We start from the raw sequence: 20,572 nt of genomic DNA on the forward strand, positions 1-20,572 counted from the left end.
ATATTCTTAAAAAAAGTTGAACTAAACAAAGGATAATTACATTTGCGGAGACCTGGCCGGCAACTACTGAATCAGCAAGCAGTAATAATTTTACAATCATGACGAAAAATGATAAATCCAAGAAAAACTTTCACTTACATGAAGGAAATCAACTTTGAAAAATGGAGATTTTTTTGAAAGAAATAAAAATTTGCCAATCATTACAGAGGCTCTGCTTAAAACACTATCCAATTTAAAAACAAATCCGAAAAGCGGACTCCCCCGTCTCCATTTCAAAAACGAAACGATCACCATTCACCAGCTCTTCTACCGGAAAACAGAAACAATTCAAACCCATAATCATCTAACGGTCACCAACTTTCTGAATACTCTGCTCTCTCCATTATTTTTGCTCTCTCTTTCTCTCCCTCTTTTTCAGTTTTTGTACCGGAAAATACATATTACAATGACGAGCAATTTGAAGTCCTTAACCCCAGCAAAACCCTCAAAACCAAAGACCATGATATCCAATGTTCGAGTAATTGTTCGTGTACGCCCGTTTCTCGCTCATGAAACCGCATTACAGGATGAACATACGATTCCTTGTGTCTCAGTTCTGGCCGCTAATGCTGAGATTGATTCCCCTGATGAAGTTTCTGTTCATCTTAAAGATCAAGAAACCAGGTTAGGGTTTTAACTTAATTGTAATTTTTCTAAGTTTTACTTTTGGTTTAGAGTTTTGAAATTGTTGAAATTATATGTTCAGTCGACAAGAATGGTATAAATTGGATGGGTATTTTGGGGGAGAAGATGATAATGTAGAATGCATATTTGAGAAAGAAGTGAAGCCGTTAATTCCTGGAATTTTTCAACAATGTAATGCCACTGTCTTTGCTTATGGCGCTACTGGTAGTGGGAAGACTTACACTATGCAGGTACTCTAATTTCCCAACTTTATTCGCCCTGATTTTCAGTTGTTAATCAAAAGAAGAATTGGATAGTGTTTCAAGCAGTCTCCATGTTGCAAACACACTAAAGTGATAGAAAATTTGAGTCTTGAAATTGATATGTTGGGAGTTTGGTGTAGGGGAGTGATCTACAACCAGGGTTGATGCCACTAGCCATGTCAACAGTTTTATCTATGTGCCAAGCAACAGGAAGCATTGCCGAGATATCTTATTATGAAGTGTATTTAGATAGGTGCTATGATCTCTTGGAGCTCAAAGAAAAAGAGATCTCAGTATTAGATGATAAAGAAGGTCAAATCCACCTACGAGGACTGTCCCGAGTATTGGTGACTTCAATTTCCGAGTTCCATGATGTGTTTGCTCGTGGCATCCAAAAACGTAAAGTTGCTCATACTAGTCTAAATGACGTTTCTAGCAGGAGCCATGGGGTACTTGTAATTACTGTTTCTAAAACTTCTGATCAAGGCCTGGAGACTAGTATTACTGGGAAGCTGAACCTTATAGATTTAGCAGGTTATATAATATACTGAAATTCTATATTATGTGGGTATCATTGAACTGCTCCATCTGTTGACTAGACATGGTTTCACTTCCAGGCAATGAAGATAACAGAAGGTCTGGAAATGAAGGTACCATGTTGCAAGAGAGTGCTAAGATTAACCAGTCATTGTTTGCATTATCTAATGTCATCTATGCTTTGAATAACAACAAACCTCGGGTTCCGTATAGAGAGACCAAGTTAACTCGCATACTGCAGGATTCTCTTGGAGGAACTAGTCGTGCACTGATGGTAGCTTGTCTGGTATGGAGCTAAATAACAAGCTGTTGTTTTCAAACCAATAAATAGAATTGCTGTCTGAGTTTTGATTGTATAAATAAAGTTGGTTTTTTTGTTGGACTATGAGAAACAGCCTCTCTACTGGTTTTCTGGTTAGGGGTAAGGCTGCAAGCATCCAAATCCAACAAATGCTGCACTTATAGGGTGGTTGTATATAGAGTCTAATTGATTTTGGAATGGAACTATTTTGATAGTCCTTGTAAATTGTGGCAGAATCCAGGAAACTATCAAGAGGCAGTTCATACAGTTAGCTTAGCAGCTCGCTCTCGCCATGTCTCCAATATAGTTTGCTTAGCACATAAACAAGACACCCCAAAGCTAAAGATTGACATGGAAGCTAAATTGCAATCATGGCTTGAATCTAAAGGAAAAGCAAAGAGTTACCAGAGAAAGGTAGCATTTGGTTCCCCCTTTTTCCTCCCGTCCCCTAGTCACATCAACTCTATGAAGAAACAAGCAGCATCACATAGCTCTGTAAACGCAAAAGCTAAAGGAGTTACCGTGAAAGACAGGTGAAGTTGTTAGGATACCTTACTCGCCTTAAGGTTCAAACCGTACATCACATTCTTTTGCTAAGTTGCTAATTTGTATATTTCAGCTTCATTTCTATGCCTCAAAGGAAACTGTTTGTTACTGAAGCTGCATCTGATTCATGCAAAGATGATGTGAGTGCGGTGATATATTGTTTTCAGTTTTAATCATATGTTTTCATCCTGTACTCTGGAAATGCAAAAGGATGGGAGTTAATTTTGTTTGTTGGATTATTTGGATGTTTATATACTTGGCACTGTTGGAGTGTAAGAGGTATCATATTGACGTATGCACTGTAACCACTGTCATTGCAGAGTGTTTGTGTTCAAGAATCGGAGGGTTTAAAAGACTTAAACCTAAGTAGAACAAAGGAGGTTCTGACGGTACTTGGAGACAGGCAATTGAACAGCAAACCAGAAACTCAGCAATTGGAGAACTCTCAATGTTGCTTTTCTGAGGTTTGCTTGAATTTTCATACAATAGTTACAAAGGTTTAGGTTGTACACACTATGTTTATACTTGTCCACAGCTTTCTTGTAAGTTCAAGTTTTTCTGCCAGGTGAAGGAGCCTGATGTGGAGGATAGTTTAAATCAAACAATGTTGGATTTTACCAGTTTTGAGTCAACAGCCGGTTTGCCTGGTAACTGTTCTTCTGTATGATACTCCTGCATCTTTTCTTTTGCTTTTCTACATTATTTATTCGCTCTGAAGCATAAGTTTCATCTCATTACTTATTACAGATGAGCTTCTGGAGGATGATGAAAGGGAGGAAAATAATAGAGCTGGAAAGTTCATTCAATCTCCTTCAAACAGGCCCAAAATAACAGCATGTCAGAGTCCATTGAGGAAAGCTTTATCACCGATCAATTCCAATATAACTACAATGCCAATCGTGGAAGTCTCATCTAAAGACAATGTGCTCTCAACCACTCCAAAAACTCCCTTCATTGTGACCCGGGAAAAATCCCAAGATGTTGATACTCCACTAGATAAATTCAATATACGAAGTTCTAATATGAAGGTACTACAGAGCTATATCAGTCCTACACAGTGTGCAGATTGATTTATCAGTAATTTCCTGACTCCAGAATTTTGTTTCATTTGTTCAGAGCTATCTTATTCAGGAGTATATAGATTTTCTCAATACTGCAACAAGGTATTTCCTATCCAGTATCATAATCTTAATATTGAAATGATTTCCTAGTTATTTTCCTACATTGGGTTTGACCATTTTTTTCAATTATCTGACAGAGATGAACTGTTGGAGCTAAAGGTATGTCCAGAATTAAAATTCTTGATTATAAAAGAATTCTCCTTTTCTTTTTCTGATGCAGGCTGATTTATTCATTTTTCTTCCATTTGTATGAATTCAGGGCATTGGAGTGAAGAGAGCGGAATACATTATCGAGCTTAGAGAATCAAGTCCATTGAGATCGGTAAATATTTTATCAGAACTTTGAGTTTAGACTGTAGTAATGTTTCTTTAAGGGTATTAAAGATCTGTTAATTGTTGTTATTTGTTACAGCTGAATGATCTGGAGAACATTGGCCTTTCGTCGAAGCAGGTCATTTGTTTTCCCTAACTACTCTAATAATTTTAGTCATTTGTTGAGCTCCGAATATGGAATGCTAATGTGTACATGCATATACAGGTCCATCACATGTTTAGCAAAGCTGCTAAGGACATATTTGCATGAAGAGGCATTCAAGAAACATAAACCTGTTGTAGAAGCTGTTGAGAATGTTGTGTATTTGATTTGCAGACATGTATTCTGTGTATTAACCCTTTCATTTTCTTGTTCATATAAATGTGGAGTTTTGTGTATGTGGATTATAAAAAAAAAGTTGTATCTTTTCAAGCATTACATTATAAATTTAACCACCCATATCTTGGTTAGTTTCAATAAGCATATTGATTGAGTTATTAATTTCAACATAATTTTCCTTTTAAAAAAAGCATATTGATTGAGTAGATTAATACAGAGTATATTTTTTCAAAATCACTATCATCTAAAATCTCCGGCCAACCTAAGTCAATGGAAGTAAGAGTCGAGAACGTTGAGTCACTCCCACTATTGCCAATTGATTTCCTCCTTATTGGGTTGCTCAGGCCCATTTCCTATTTCTCTGAAATTTAACCCTGTATTAAAGGGCGTTTTTTGTCCATAGTACGGAGTACAAACTTATAAGGTGGTATTTCTCCTCCTCTTTCTCCAATGTGGGACAACTCACATGTAGACAACATAGGGGATCTCAACATGACGAAGGGAGTGTGAAGTTGATTGTTTTGCCTTTTCAATAAACTAGTTGTTGGACCGTGCGCTAACGTGCGATGTCCCCCTAAGATATTGATATTAGTCCGTAAAATTAAAGGGAAAATATGTAATTAACTAGGCTTGAACATAGGTTGTTTGAACAAGCAACATAGAAAATCTAAAGGGAAGGAATGATAAAAAAAAAATCTTAGTAATAGTGAATTTCATCATTTTGTGAATATTTTTAAGCATAGTACTCTAATTGTGAGTATTTTAAAGGTTTGGAATTTCAAACATCCATTTGGGCAACTAGACCACTACCAACGGTTGCCATTGAATATCTACACATTCTTTGTTACGCTTTTGCGGAAAGTAATTATGGATAACAAAGGGAAAGGGCCAAGAGTGACATATCCTTCTTTTCTGTTTATTCCGCCAACAATTTGACAAGGGAATAATTAACGCTACACTTGACAACCACTCAAGCTAGGATGATGGGAGTAGTATCTTTCCAGAGGAAAGCAAACACGACTTTGTTACCCAAACTTTTCAAAGAATGTTTGACTTGCCGTGAAACTTTTTTTTTCTTTGGAAAAATAATTTTTCCCAATCATTTTACATTTTTTTTACGATAAAGGAGTGTAAAATAATTTTCGAATAACTGTCTTAATGGTGAAAAACATTCTCTCTTCCTAATCAACTCTTATTTATTTTTTTGTCCATGATATTTTTTTGTAAGAAACTAAACAAAAAAAATCTAATTTAAAATTATGTTTTTCCTTGAAAATATTTTTCACTGAAAATATTTTCTACCAAACCCAACAGAGCCAAAATTACTTGATCGATAAAGGTCGATATGAAATATAGGAAAGGGATCTATAATTCTATATCAAACAAATATTTTGTATACTCCATATTACAAACTGTATGTATCAGATAAACTTCAATTCAGCTAGCAAAAGTATACTGTATACATGATCCCTCTATTCATACGGAACAGCCCCTCTTGGCCTTCGCTGTTTTACTTTCGTCTCTGGTCGGTATCTCAGGATAAAAACCCCTAACACAATCAAAGCACAGCCTGATGGATTGAATTTTACCCATATCCTATTTTCTAACAACATTTTTATCTTAATGTCATTGGAGGGAGCTACATGAAATGGCTGAAGTAGCAATAGAAAAACAAAATACGAGCATTGGAAATAAAGTATAATGTCATTGTTGCTGTTCGTGATTCCAAATCAAAGGTCTGTTTGTTTTTTAATTGATTGCCGGAATACAAACTGTTGGGGTGTTAAAATGGGCCCACCATTTTAACCTAAAAGCCAATAAAATCCACTCAAGCCCAATATCCCTTACAAGGTCTCAAAGGCCCAACAAAGGCACTATATATACCCCTCAAAGGGCAAGGTAAAGGGGTGATTCTCTAACCCTAGAGAAGCCACCCTACTCTCTCTCTCCCCTAAACACCTCATTTTATACATCAATTGTACTGACTTGAGCGTCGGAGGCTCCGCCTCGGGGACCCCCCTTGGCCCGGAGTTCATCTTGCAGGCACCGTACGTGATCGGAACTCAAGACATCAAGGACGCTCCTTCCATCGTTTCAACCCCGGAACAATTTGGCGCCGTCTGTGGGGATCGAGAGCAATAACCCATGAAAATCCACATTTTCATACTATTATGTTCAACCGCAAAAATGGCCGGAAATCTGAAATAGCCGACCAAAAATTACTGTTTGTCAACAAATTACGTTATAATGGGTAGTGTGGTGACAAATAATGTTGCTACAAATTGTTGCTACAGATCGTTACTACATTTTGGTGGCCCAGTAGCCTCAAGGCCAAGTAAAGATGCTTTCCCACTCTCCCAGATCTGCAAACTCATTTTCAGAATAAAGAGGATTCATTTTGCTTGAGTACAGATTTTTGGAGCCAGTAACAGCTCACGCGTGAAAGTTATGAATTTGGAAATAAAGCAAGTTTCCACAACTCAGACTCAACTGAGCCCACAATCACCTTGCACGATTGGTAACAACAGCATACATTGGCATGATGGCACTACATCACTTCCGAAGGTAAAAATCCGAAGGATAAAACCGAGCCGAAGGTAAAAATCCGAAGGATAAAACCGATCCGAAGGTAAAAATCCGAAGGATAAAACCGAGCCGAAGGTAAAAATCCGAAGGATAAATCCGAGCCGAAGGTAAAAATCCGAAGGATAAAACCGAGCCGAAGGTAAAAATCCGAAGGATAAAACCGATCCGAAGGTAAAAAGCCGCTCCGAGATTACAACTCGAACCGATGTTACAATCCGAGCCGATTTTAGAAGCACGTTCTTGAACAGATCTTCGGATTTGAAGAGCGAGGTTAAAAATCGCTCCGAGATTACAACTCGAATCGACGTTACAATCCGAGCCGAAGTAAAGAAATCGCTCCGAGATTACAACTCGAACCGATGTTACAATCCGAGCCGATTTTAGAAGCACGTTCTTGAACAGATCTTCGGATTTGAAGAGCGAGGTTAAAAATCGCTCCGAGATTACAACTCGAATCGACGTTACAATCCGAGCCGAAGTAAAGAAATCGCTCCGAGATTACAACTCGAACCGATGTTACAATCCGAGCCGATTTTAGAAGCACGTTCTTGAACAGATCTCCGGATTTGAAGAACGAGGTTAAAAATCGCTCCGAGATTACAACTCGAATCGACGTTACAATCCGAGCCGATTTTAGAAGCACGTTCTTAAATAGATCTTCGGATTTGAAGAGCGAGGTTAAAAATCGCTCCGAGATTACAACTCGAATCGACGTTACAATCCGAGCCGAAGTAAAAAAAACCGCTCCGAGATTACAACTCGAACAGATGTTACAATCCGAGCCGATTTTAGAAGCACGTTCTTAAACAGATCTCCGGATTTGAAGAACGAGGTTAAAAATCGCTCAAAGATTACAACTCGAATCGATGTTACAATCCGAGCCGAAGGAAAAAAGCCGCTCCGAGATTACAACTCGAACCGATGTTACAATCCGAGCCGATTTTAGAAGCACGTTCTTAAACAGATCTCCGGATTTGAAGAACGAGGTTAAAAATCGCTCAAAGATTACAACTCGAATCGATGTTACAATCCGAGCCGAAGGTAAAAAAAAACCGCTCCGAGATTACAACTCGAACCGATGTTACAATCCGAGCCGATTTTAGAAGCACGTTCTTAAACAGATCTCCGAATTTGAAGAGCGAGGTGAAAAATCGCTCCGAGATTACAACTCGAATCGATGTTACAGTCCGAGCTGAAGGTAAAATCCGAAGGTAAAAATCCGAAGGATAAAACCGAGCCGAAGGTAAAAATCCGAAGGACAAAACCGAGCCGAAGGTAAAAATCCGAAGGATAAAACCGAGCCGAAGGTAAAAATCCGAAGGATAAAACCGAGCCGAAGGTAAAAATCCGAAGGACAAAACCGAGCCGAAGGTAAAAATCCGAAGGATAAAACCGAGCCGAAGGTAAAAATCCGAAGGACAAAACCGAGCCGAAGGTAAAAATCCGAAGGTAAAACCCGAGCCGAGATTACAACTCGAACCGATGTTACAATCCGAGCCGAGGTTAAAATTCTGAGCTGAAATCGACTTTCACTTGGAAGTGATCAAAATCAAAACCCAACCCATTTTTCAAATAGAATTGGGTCTGGGGGGCATTTGTTGGGGTGTTAAAATGGGCCCACCATTTTAACCTAAAAGCCAATAAAATCCACTCAAGCCCAATATCCCTTACAAGGCCTCAAAGGCCCAACAAAGGCACTATATATACCCCTCAAAGGGCAAGGTAAAGGGGTCATTCTCTAACCCTAGAGAAGCCACCCTACTCTCTCTCTCCCCTAAACACCTCATTTTATACATCAATCAATTGTACTGACTTGAGCGTCGGAGGCTCCGCCTCGGGGACCCCCCTTGGCCCGGAGTTCATCTTGCAGGCACCGTACTTGATCGGAACTCAAGACATCAAGGACGCTCCTTCCATCGTTTCAACCCCGGAACACAAACTTTGTTTAATTAAGTAGAATAATTAAACAAGTTTATAAAAAGATGAAGAAAATCACAAAAGTGTTCTAAAACACACACAAAGTAGTATCATTAGTCCAAACGGATGAAGGAAACATATCACATACGATATCACATCATATATGGGGTGATTATTCTACTTAAACGAACGCTAATTAGGAACTTGGTTTACAAACCACATAAGAAGTCCAACAATAAGTATTACAACACAATAACCCATTAGATATATTAATATAACTTAATTAATATGCTAGTGCCGTTACTAATAACAGCTCTGCATCTTTAATAAGAAGAAGGTCTTCATTTGCAGGTGCAAGGGTCGCACTGGCAGTTAGCACCGCACTTGCAGCCATTCTCAGCAGCCACTCCCATCTCTGCTCCTTCAGCGAACCTGTTTTCATTTCACAACATTATTAATTACTCCTAATTTTTATTATAAAAGGAGAATATATTAAGCTAAATCAAACATTTTTGTTGCTAATAACCAGAAACACAGTTTCAATTACACAAACTCTCATTTAAAATCAAACATTATTTAACTAGATCATTTAACGTGGGAGTGTGGGACTTGTAATTACAATTGATCAAATAATTATACTTTATCATTGTATAATTAGAAGATTTAATCAACTTTTTGTACTAAGCTCAAAATGCCAAATGATCTGCAACTTGAAGGGGGAAAAGGACTTACGAGATCTTGGGAGCAACACCAGAGACGAGGACGGTGGGGTTGGAGGCGTTCTCCACAAAGTCAGGGAACATCTTGCACCTAAATCAACATTTTACAATAACCCAATTATTTAATTGAATTACGGAGTATACAATAACAAAATTTAAACTGATCGTCCATTTTTTTTCAAAAAAAACAAGGAGAAGGACATGACCAAATCTCAACCCTCGCGATTTCTTGATAAAATCTAGTACATAAACAACAAAAAAGTAATTTAAGACATAATCACAACCTAATTTGTAGAAATACAAAAATATATCTTGTATCCGGACATCTCTGTCAAAAACGATGATGATTCACTTAAAAATCTGAAAAAGAAACAAAAAAGAAAACGGAAAAAAATTACCCTCCACAGCTGCTGCCGCAACCGCAGCTAGATCCACAACCACAGTTACCACCACAGCAAGACATTTTCAAAGAGTGACAAAAGGTGAGAGCAAAAGTTGGGAAAAAAAAGATGATCTGATGATAATTTCTTAACAGAATGTGAGCGGGGATATTGGATAAGCAACAGAGTAGGGCCTCTACTTATAGTAGTGTTTGAGGAGAGAGAATGTTTTGTTTACCGTCCACGTGTTTTAATCTTATCGGACGATGATTTTTAAGCTTTAGAGATCGTCCAATTTTGGCATCGTCATTCAGGGAACCTCTATCTTCCACGTAATCTGGAATTTTGTGTTTGCTTGGTTTTGCTAGCATGTTCTCGATGTGCGTATTTATTCGAGATTGACTCTGGTGTATCCGGATATAAGATGGAGGTGCTCTTAATTGAATGTAGTTTGTGAAGGTGCACCTGAAAATTAAACGAGGATATCGGGTTGAGTTATGCTGGATCTTGAATCCTACTACTAGGCCGATCATTTCAGGTTAAGTCGTCTTTTAAGTCTGATTTTGGAGATTTTGATCGCTTCAAGTTCGGTTTTAGTCAAGCATGTCATTTATCATGTCGAGTACATATTAGCTTACTGTTCGAGATACATTTAGATTGGTTCTAATTTCGCATTTGAAGCAGTGATTTTGTGTCTTAGTAAGGTTCCAGTCGGATAATTATCGAATGTAACAAACTTTTTTTTAGGTTAGTTTTGATCTTGGTCATGGTATTTGTGACTAATAAACTTCGATGGAAGATTTAAGGAGAGTATTGTTCAGACGACAAACAATACAAAATACGTATACATATTTAGGAATTCTTAGAGATCTATAGATTTGAACATTATTTCTATATGGTCCGATCAATTTGTTCCATGAATTTTCTTTGTTGAATTGACCAACTATTGTTGTTGCATATGTGTACCATCTAATTTTATGATTTCGTCTTTTAGCAAGGGGAAATAAGATTTTGGACCTCAAAGCCAATCTTTATGAAGGGACATTAGCATAGTTGAATTTTATCACTAAATCAAATAGTTAATCCATGCATATTTTAGATTTAGTAAGTAGAAATTAGGTTTCGGACCTTAAATTTGTAATGGACATAGGACATTATATTCTATCACTACAAAAAAAGTTTTTTTTTTATATTTTTTATAACAAAATCAAATAGTTAATCTATGGACAATGCATAATTGGAAATATACTCCGTACTAATTAAAAAGCATATCAATTGTTAATCTCCTTGCTTGTCTTGGATAATTTTGTATTCCTTTGTCCAGGTGCTTTACCATGAGCAAATGTGCATAAAAAACGACTTTGATTATACCTTGTAAGTTACAGGTGGTTGTATAGTGTAAGTTCCGTTTGTTTGACCTTTAATAGTGCATTTGTCATTTCCATTTTGTTTGCAAGTAGGTTCTCAAATTCGTATGATTTTCAAATCGACAAAACAAAACTCCATATGATCTGAGTCTCGAACCCGACATGAAAAAAATTGGATAAAGACAAACCTAACTGGATTAACCCAAATAATGATTAACCGAAATATGTGTACCAAACACAAACACAAGCCATACTGAATTAGCAAGATATTTTGCACATGGTGTTCTTAATGATTAAGTAGGAGTAGATATTTTCATCTCTTTTGATTTTGATAATTGAATAATTGATACGGTTAATTGGAAAGGGACGCAACACAATCACACAATCCGGACTTCAAGTGGGCCCAAATTACATATGCTCCATCTACAGTGGATGCCCGGAATCCACCTTTCAAAGTGCCACTGCTTTGCGTCCAATCAAACGTGGGGCTGGGTTCCATATTTTGGTTACACTGTTGTTCCCTATTCTTTCATCCACTCCAAAATTATATTCATGTTTTTATATTTCAGACGTTTTAAATTTATAGTCCTATTTTCTTATTTGGATATTATTTTTCCTATTTTCCAATACTTTCACTTTCCATTACACTTTCTTATTCACTACTCCGTATATTCCACTTTTTACATTTTTTCCTACACTATATTCCACTTTCTTGTACATTATATTTCACTTTTCTTAAAATCCGTATTTTAGTAAAAAAGAACAATAATTTTGGGACGGAGGGAGTAAAATATACTTCAAAGCGTCTTCAACAATAATCTAATTTCTAAATTAACTTGTCATGCCACATAATATTTCAAGCTACTTCCCTTTCTAACTAGTTGGTACCCTACTGGTTAGCAGTGTTAGTTACTAGCTTGATATTTAATGTAGTCCTGTTGATCAATCAATATTTTAAATGTAATTTAATTTAACATTATTTTATTGGCTACGTTTTTTTTCAACCAAATTAGCTCATCTAAGCTAATTTATTTGGCCAAACTAATTTATCATTTCAACCCCAATGGTGAAACTAGTAGTTTGGAATTTCTAAAAATTGCAAGCAAGTCCCTAGCTACAACTATCGGAAATTACTTCCTCCATTCCACAAAAGTTATTTCCTCCGTTCCACAAAACGTTACATGTTTTCCTTTTCAAGCGTTCCTAAAAACGTTATCTGTTTCTATTTTTAGCCATACGTTTTTCCACTTCTCCAGGACTTTGTGTCAAAAGAACAATATAATAAAACATGGTATTTTTTTTTCCTTATTACACAAGTACTCCCTCCGTACTTTAATGAGTCTCGTATTTAAATGATTTGTGCACTTTCTATTTTTGGAAAAAAATTTCCTTATTTTTGTTATATCTTTCTTACACCAAACACTATACCCCACTACTAATATCTAATCGTTTAATCCACACTTACCCACCCCCATTATCTTTTATTTCAATTGTTTAATCCACACTTTTTTTTGGCAAGAGGATAACAAATACAACCAAATAATCCCCTCTTCTAGCTTTTTGGGCTAGATTATGGGCTTTAAAAATAACAACTCTAGGTACTTTAGAAATACAAAAATAGTCTAATTGATCCGTGATAACAAGGTTATTCTTCAGCGTGTTGCGGGCTTCTAAACTTACTGATCCATTATTCAAGAAGGCGTTGACTACTTCTTGCGCATCTGTTTGGACTTCGACCCTGGTATGATGGCCTTTGATAGCTTTCAAACCCCACCATATTGCTGACTTTATGACTTCATGTTCATAAGTTAGAACTTTAACCACTAATTTAATAATATAACTTATGATATTTAAGCAATCGAAAACATATAAGTTATGTTTATTAATACCTTGTAATAAAAATTAAATGCCTACCATAATTATACATTTTAATAATTTTCTTATGAAACTAAACTATACCTAATTTTTTTTCATTTACATTTTCATTTAGGTTCATTTAAAATTACGTTTTTTAGCAGGTCAGTTCATGTAAGTTTACTTAGAGCAATAAAAAAAGAGTATTACACATAACAAAAGACTACTCCATTTAAAATTTAAACTAGTTTTTGGGCCCGGGCGAAGCCCCGTGTTACTACATTAACAACATTCACATTTCACATTTAATTATATATATTTTTTTTGCAATGATAATATGAAACATGTAATAGCTTAGTGGTAAAACCTATATTGTTTAAATTCAAGGTCAGGGGTTCAAACTTTACGCTAACCATGTTGGATATTTTTTTTAATGTATATGAAGATTACATGGAGCGAACGACCTATAGGCAGAGCGCCACGTGTCACGTATGCTTTCTTATAGACGCCTTTTAATATATAGTATAGATTTAGTTTACTAAGATGTTTAACCAAATTTTATATTGAATCACCCTTACATAAATAAAATATAAAAATAAATTATGCACACATTTTTGTCTCATGTTATATGTAAGTAAATACTTCCTCCGTATTTATTTAAGAGATACACTTGGCCGGGCACGGGTATTAAGAAAAAGAATTGAATGAAATAAAGTAATAAAACAAGTGGAGTTGAGTAGATATTTTAATAAGAAAAACAAGTGGGGACCATGTCATTTTAGGGAGTGGGGGGTGGAGGTGTGGTGTAGATATATTATTTAATTAGATGGTAGGGTTGATAAGTTACTCAAAATGGCAAGTGTATCTCTTAAATAAATACGGCCTGAAAAGGTAAGTGTATCCCTTAAATAAATACAGAGGGAGTATCAAACTATTGTAATTATTTTTATTTAACTCAAGTTTTATCAAGATTAGTTCTCAAATTACATATAGTCACCGGGGCATCGCCCGGGAAAATAACTAGTTGATTTTCTATATCTCTACTCAAAGAAGTGAGAGAATATATATAGAGCTAGAATGAGTGGAAAAATCAAACACTCAAATAACTCAAAAAATCAAGAATAATAACTCATAATAATGAGAGATTAATTATCTCCATAAACATGGAGAATAACCACCTAACCCATGCACTCACCCAAATCAGAAAGGATAAGCATCAATGTGTAACAACAAAAGATGACCAAAGGCCATAAGATGCCAATGCCATTAAGAGGGTGTAATGAGTTCTTTAACTCAAGAACATGAAAGACATGTAACCCCAAATCATAAAAGGGAATCACTTATGATTACAATCATCAAATGTTTAATGACAATTAAGATCACTAAATAAGTTGTTACACAAGAATCTAAAGGGAACAAACAATCACAAGGAAACCCAACCGTTGGCCTCCGCCCAGTCGGACGCGCGTGCAACAACAAAACAACAGGTATATTCGCCGGGTAGAGCGAACTCTGCCCGATCGGGCGACTTAACCTTTCCAAGTTTTTCCTTAGCACTGGCGCCCGACAGTACCGACCAAGCACTTTTCCAAGCTTTACTCCCAACATTAATTATGTAAAAAAAAAATCATATGTAATGGAATATATTAATGGTCAAACATAGACACTGGAAACCGTGAAAAACAAAGTGTAACTTAAAAAAAAAAACCAAAAACAAAAAACAAAAAAGGAAGGAGTATGAATGTATCATAACTTATTTTAAGTATAAACTAGTTTTTAGGCCCGGGCGATGTCCCGGGTTACCACATTAGTAACATTTATATTATTGTTATTTGAAAATGTTATTATAAATTCCATTTTTATTATATTTATTAGTATTTTTTTTTACAATGATAGCATGTAACGTGTTGTAGCTCAATGGTAAACACTTTATTGTTTATACATGAGGTCGCGTGTTCAAGTCTTGTACATGCTCCATTTCTAATTTTTAAGTATATGATATTTACATGAAGTGAAATACTCATAAACAGAGCGCCACGTGGCACATAAATTTGATTAGAACCGCCTTTTAATATATAGTATAAACTAGCTTTTAAGCGGTGGTTGTTCGTATGTCTTTTGAAGTTTTAATTAGTGAGTACTTCTGATTTTTGGTAATATATGAATTAAATAGAGGCGTAATTTGAAGGTTGGAAAAATATAACAATTATATGTTGAATAAATATTGGATGTTAAAGGGGTGGAGTGGAAGAAACTAATGAGTATATTAGACTACTAATAACTTGATGTTGAATAAGGAAAATGGAGTGGAAGAGGCATTAGAAGTTGTAAATCATAGAAACAATAAAGATAAATTGAAAAAAAACAAAAACAAAATGATGGATGAGATGCCACATGGCTTCTAATAATGAGATGACACATATCTTCTAATAATGTATGATGTTCCTTTTTAAATACTAGGTATAGATTATAAATGATGCACTGCCATTTTACCTTTACATATAAAAGGAGTGTGATTGATTTAACCTAAAAATTTAAATGTTACAATAATTTTGACCAACAAAAGAAAGTATTAAAATTACAATTGGTAACATATATCACAATCTAATGCTTACAAGGAGGCAGCGGAACATCACAAAGGCCTTGATTTCCCGAAAATGCAGAAGCAGGAATAGCTGAACTGTGAGGAGGAATTCTTCCACTAAGTTGATTATTAGACACATAAAAAACAACCAACTTGTTCAGATTCAACACCTTAATCGGAATACTTCCAGTGAGTTTATTGTGATCAAGATTTAAAGCCTCTAATTGGGAAAGTTCACTGATTGAATCGGGTATCCTACCAATAAACTTGTTATGTGACAAGTTTATTGATTTGATGGTCTTTAGTTTGCCAAGACTAGTTGGTATCTCACCGGAGAATGAATTATTGTTCAAGCCGAGTCGCTCAAGTGAGATCAAATTTACGATGGAAGACGGTATCGAACCCGTAAAATGATTCTGATATAAATATAATTGCGATAGTGACTCCATTGATTGAAAAAGATTGGAGGGTATACTGCCTGAGAGACTATTATAGCCAAGGTTGAGAGTTTTTAGACGACGGAGGTTAGCAAATGATGCAGGTATTGAACCACTAACAACATTGTGAGCTAAAGAAAGGTAAGTTAATTGTGATAATTTGCCTATTTGGGGTGGTATTGGACCTCTTAACCCAGCTGGGTCGTCAAGGTAAAATTGTTGAAAATGACCAAGGTCAAGTTCTGTTAGAGAAGTAAGATTACCTAGGAAAGGGGATATTGTACCGTTTACAAAGATAGATATATCGACATCCATAGGGTTCCAAGGGCGGAACGGGGTTATTTTAACCACCCTTCCGGTAGTAGCATCGCAATTGACATTATTCCAGGTTGTGCAACAGTCGGTATTTGGGTTCCATGTGCGTAATTGGCCGCTGCTATCGTACTCGATCCCGCGCTTGAATTCGAGCAGCCCTACTTTATCGATGGCGTTGCATGATTCGACCAAACTAGGACTGAATATGATAGTATCAGCTAATATTATGAGCGAAATCAGGGTCAGACGATGTGTTTTCAAGGTTTCCATGATTGATAATATATATGTGACCATAAGAAGAGTAATCGTGCACGTTTATATAGAGCGGAGTTCAATTTGTTGATCGAAACTTCAATTATGTATCTATATTCTAATCAAATCGATATGATAGAGTTGGTGAGTTAGTAAATTCTTTTTAAAATTAGTTAGGTGTTAGACGAGATACTTGACCAGATGACCCATGCTATATACACTGATAATTTATTTTGAGTGGTTGCAAAATAAATAGGGAACATATTTTAGAACATCAACTAGTTTTTGGACCCGGCGATGCCTCGGGTTTAGGGGTGAGCAAAAAATCAGTTTCCCAATGTTGTCATTTTCTTTATACAAATCGAGTTTCTAGTTTTCTTCTTAGACTATCAAACTGTTTTTGTCTACCTTCAATATTTTCCCTTTATTGTTTTTAGTTGACCTTCACACCAGACTAATAGGACTTGATGATGGATAGGGTATCTCTCTTTGTGGAATCTGTTGGACCAACCCCAAATAGCAGCTAGCCATGTACTTATCTTACAAACTAGATTTGTTATTAAGATCATTCTTACATTCTTAGTACGGATACAAACTTTTACATGACATTTTTAGATTATTCAACTCCGTTGCTTTTTCATGGTTGCTGCAAGCAGTTAAGAAAAACTAAACTCAAAATAAATCACATTTTCATTTGACTTGTCTTTTTTTTTTTTTTTTTTTTGACATAATGACTTGTCTTTTTTAATAACACAAGATGTAACTATTTTCTTGTGTAAGTCGGTCACATGCCACGTCTAAAATTTGAAAGTCTATCTAAATGGTGTAGAAGAATAAATCAACTTATTTGAATTGCATAGAGCTGTTGGATTCTAGGAAGCAAAATTTTATCATTTAAACTTATTTGAACAACTAAATTCATAATTACAGAGAGCTTGCCATTTGGCATTTGCATTATATTTCTGGCTGTTTCACTAAGCTGTCTGGATCTGCCAACCACTTATTTTAGTTGTCAAATGTGTTACAGAATCTGTTCATGTTGGTAATAGTTTGAAGTGATTTTTTAACCAAGATACTTTTTGTCTCTATACATGCAGATAGACGATTACAGTCCAATCCAATACTTGCTTCACTATAAACACTTGTATAACGTCATTTATTTTGTATTTGAATTCCATGGTCTCTTTCTTTTATTGATCAGTCATCAATCTATCAATTTGTTGCATAATCATTGCATGAGATCTCCTTATCCTAAATTGTCTACAAGTCTTCTATTGCTTTTGTCAACAAGACCAAAGTTGACTCGTACCGCTGTGCTGCTGTTTTTTGTTGTTTCAGCAGTCATGTCAACAGTGAGGCAGGGTGCAGGTGGCTGATTGGGTTGATGATGGAATGGGGGATGTGATTTGTTGCATGTACACTGTTGGAAATGCTCACGGTTGAAGATGGATGCCTGCTGAAGATGGATGAATGCAGGGGTCTGCTCAGGTGTTGTTGCTTTGGGCATATGTGACCAAAGTTGACTTCTGCCTAGCTGATACCAATGTTGTGTTGATGTGTCGTGTGTAGCTTCCAAGCTGCTGGTCAAGTCTGGAAGGGGTGCATACAGTTGGTGATGCGTGAGGCTCATATACTGTAGACCTGTAGTGGAGTGATTTTTGTCAATTCTGGTCAAGTTTGACCAGAGTTGACTTTTGTTTGTTTGTATTTGTTTAGTCTCAATGAGCTTTGTTAATTTTGTGCTTGTTTTGGTAGGTTGTACGTCTATTGTTTTTGTTGTTGATTTGTGGGTGATTAACTTCTCACCCTTATATGTACAATTTTGATTTTAGGTGTTAATATAATTCCTACTTACCAAGAATAGAAAGAAGAGAGAGGATATAATGCTTAAGTATGTTATAGCAAATTGTTAAGGATAAATGAGCATGCAGAACACATTTTAATAACAAATGACCATTAATATGCCTACATAAACCTAATTGCTCTACCAATTTACATAGTTAATTTGATAGTTAGTTTGGAGAACTTGGGACGATGTCCAACAACTAGTCTATAGCTATACTAAAGGAGAGGAATGAGTATACCTATTAGCATATACTCCCTCTGTCCCTTAATACTCGCACCGTTTTGACTTTTTACACTATTCACATAATTAACTTTGACCCTATTTTATTTCTAGTATACGAAAATAAATGTTAGTATATAATATATTATTGGCTTCATCTTAATATATATTTTCATAATATTGAAAAAAAAAATAAGTTTTTATAATATGTAGTTGAAGATATTCGTGGTCAAAGATGTGCATTGGCAAGCGTGTCCAGTCGAAACGGTGCGAGTATTAAGGGACGGAGGGAGTATGTAAAAATACTAATTATCTCGTGGGTATACTTATTCATACATGCCTAATTTAGTTAAAAGAGTATCATCTGAATGTGGCGGAGATGCGCATGTTACGTTGGATGTGTGGGCATACAAGAAAGGATCGTTTGAGGAATGAGATTATTAGGAAGAAAGTAGGGGTTGCACCGATTGAGTTTAAGATGATGGAAAATTGTAACACCCTAATAATTCCTTGCTTTTTATAAAACATTTTCCAACTTAAAACACAGGAATTACCAAGATATTACCGCCACCGAGATAACGGCTAAGGCTATTTACCAGAATTACGCAGCGGAAATAACTAACTTTCAAAACACATTAAATAAGTAGTTAATGGTCATTAAAACAAGTTGGAATCGTTGAGGCCCAAACTAAAACAAATCGTTTGAAATCCATTAACTGAAAATAGTAGTATTAGTCATGACTATAAATAGAAATAGAGTTTATAAATTACGGAAGCATAAAACTCTCAACTCGAATCCCATGATAACTTCTCCCGCAAGTTATCTCTACAAACCTGCTTTATTGAAAATCTACTCCCCAACAACGCAAATGCAATTGATGGATCATCATAGGGTCATTAAGGCGAAGGCCATGACCAGAAGACATGAAGCACGAAGTCAGCAAAAGATGAGTACGGACAAGCTAGAATAACATTCTATCCTAACATGTTTCACTCGACAATTAAATAATCCACATGCAAAAGCCATAAAATAAACGAGTAAACATGGAGACAAGACTCGACACGAGACACGACTCTTGACTCACAGATTAATAAAAAAAGTAGTTTCGAACGGGTAAAGTAGGAAAGAAAGGGTGATGGGAGCCAACCATACACCAAAATAAGTCGGGCTACTACCGACAGTCGGCCCATACCGACAGGAATTCCAATGCACAACGGCATAAAAGAAGAATGAAACAACGTCTTGTATCATTCTAGGAGTACAAGTTTCCGGCAAGACTCCCCCCATTGTTCATACTCAAGGTATATACGTTCCAAGAGTTTTGAAGCTCTTTGGGTTACACTTTACGTTAATTAGTATATTATGTTCAAGGCGACTCAATACACAACATACAAACAATTCAACAATTCAACAATGACTCTTTAATATTTTACTTCTTTCGGACTTGTGATCAAACAAGACTCAAGTGAAATTACTCCCATTGTTCCTTCTCAAAAACACTGTTTGAGATAACCCGAAATTGCCTATTAACAAGCGGGGTGTGCCCTTAGCACCAATTGTCCTTAATTCAATTCACATAGACTCTCTAACATATCCTACCCTTTGGTAGAATATATATTTCTCACTGGCAATATTCGACTGGCTCAATAATTATGCTAGACATCCTGTACTATAGCATAATAATAATAACAACTTGCATGCGCAATACTCATACCTGCAAACCAACTCGAACAACATGCTTGACATAATTCAACGATTATAAAAGTCCATAACATGATAGTTCAACAGAATCTATAAAGCATAATTCAATTCATAACATGCTCGTTCACATAGATTCAACAATAATAATAACATGCTTGTTCTCAACATTAAACATGAATTCATAATAACATATTCATTCCCAATCATCAAACATGAATTCATAATAACATAAGTTCACATGATTCACATTCTATACACTTCACAAAGTCCTCAAGGGATGGGTGGTCACCCTAGTCTTGTACGTACCTGGA

The 20,572-nt window shown here is 36.0% G+C and overlaps 3 protein-coding genes across 3 annotated transcripts; 1 reads left to right on the top strand and 2 right to left on the bottom strand.

The window, feature by feature from the left end:
- Window positions 1-223: 223 nt before the first annotated feature.
- LOC110806106 (kinesin-like protein KIN-10B) lies at window positions 224-4,224 on the top strand. The gene is made up of 14 exons (XM_022011747.2): window positions 224-663; window positions 746-914; window positions 1,067-1,460; window positions 1,544-1,749; window positions 1,999-2,297; window positions 2,384-2,450; window positions 2,631-2,774; window positions 2,876-2,957; window positions 3,058-3,338; window positions 3,427-3,473; window positions 3,569-3,590; window positions 3,691-3,753; window positions 3,844-3,882; window positions 3,970-4,224. Exons 1-14 carry the CDS (start codon window positions 446-448, stop codon window positions 4,012-4,014), a joined length of 2,076 nt encoding a protein of 691 aa, XP_021867439.1. The 5' UTR covers window positions 224-445; the 3' UTR covers window positions 4,015-4,224.
- A 4,437-nt stretch (window positions 4,225-8,661) lies between these two features.
- On the bottom strand, window positions 8,662-9,864 carry LOC110806104 (metallothionein-like protein type 2). The gene is made up of 3 exons (XM_022011745.2): window positions 9,704-9,864; window positions 9,319-9,396; window positions 8,662-9,018 (listed from the first exon to the last, which is right to left on the bottom strand). The coding sequence occupies exons 1-3, from the start codon at window positions 9,766-9,768 to the stop codon at window positions 8,928-8,930; spliced, it is 234 nt and encodes a 77-aa protein (XP_021867437.2). The 5' UTR covers window positions 9,769-9,864; the 3' UTR covers window positions 8,662-8,927.
- A 5,646-nt stretch (window positions 9,865-15,510) lies between these two features.
- Window positions 15,511-16,512, bottom strand: LOC110806103 (MDIS1-interacting receptor like kinase 2). The gene has a single exon (XM_022011744.2). It carries the CDS (start codon window positions 16,510-16,512, stop codon window positions 15,511-15,513), a length of 1,002 nt encoding a protein of 333 aa, XP_021867436.2.
- Window positions 16,513-20,572: the final 4,060 nt, after the last annotated feature.

This window comes from Spinacia oleracea, chromosome 5 (assembly GCF_020520425.1).
Source record: "Spinacia oleracea cultivar Varoflay chromosome 5, BTI_SOV_V1, whole genome shotgun sequence".
Taxonomy (NCBI): domain Eukaryota; kingdom Viridiplantae; phylum Streptophyta; class Magnoliopsida; order Caryophyllales; family Amaranthaceae; genus Spinacia; species Spinacia oleracea.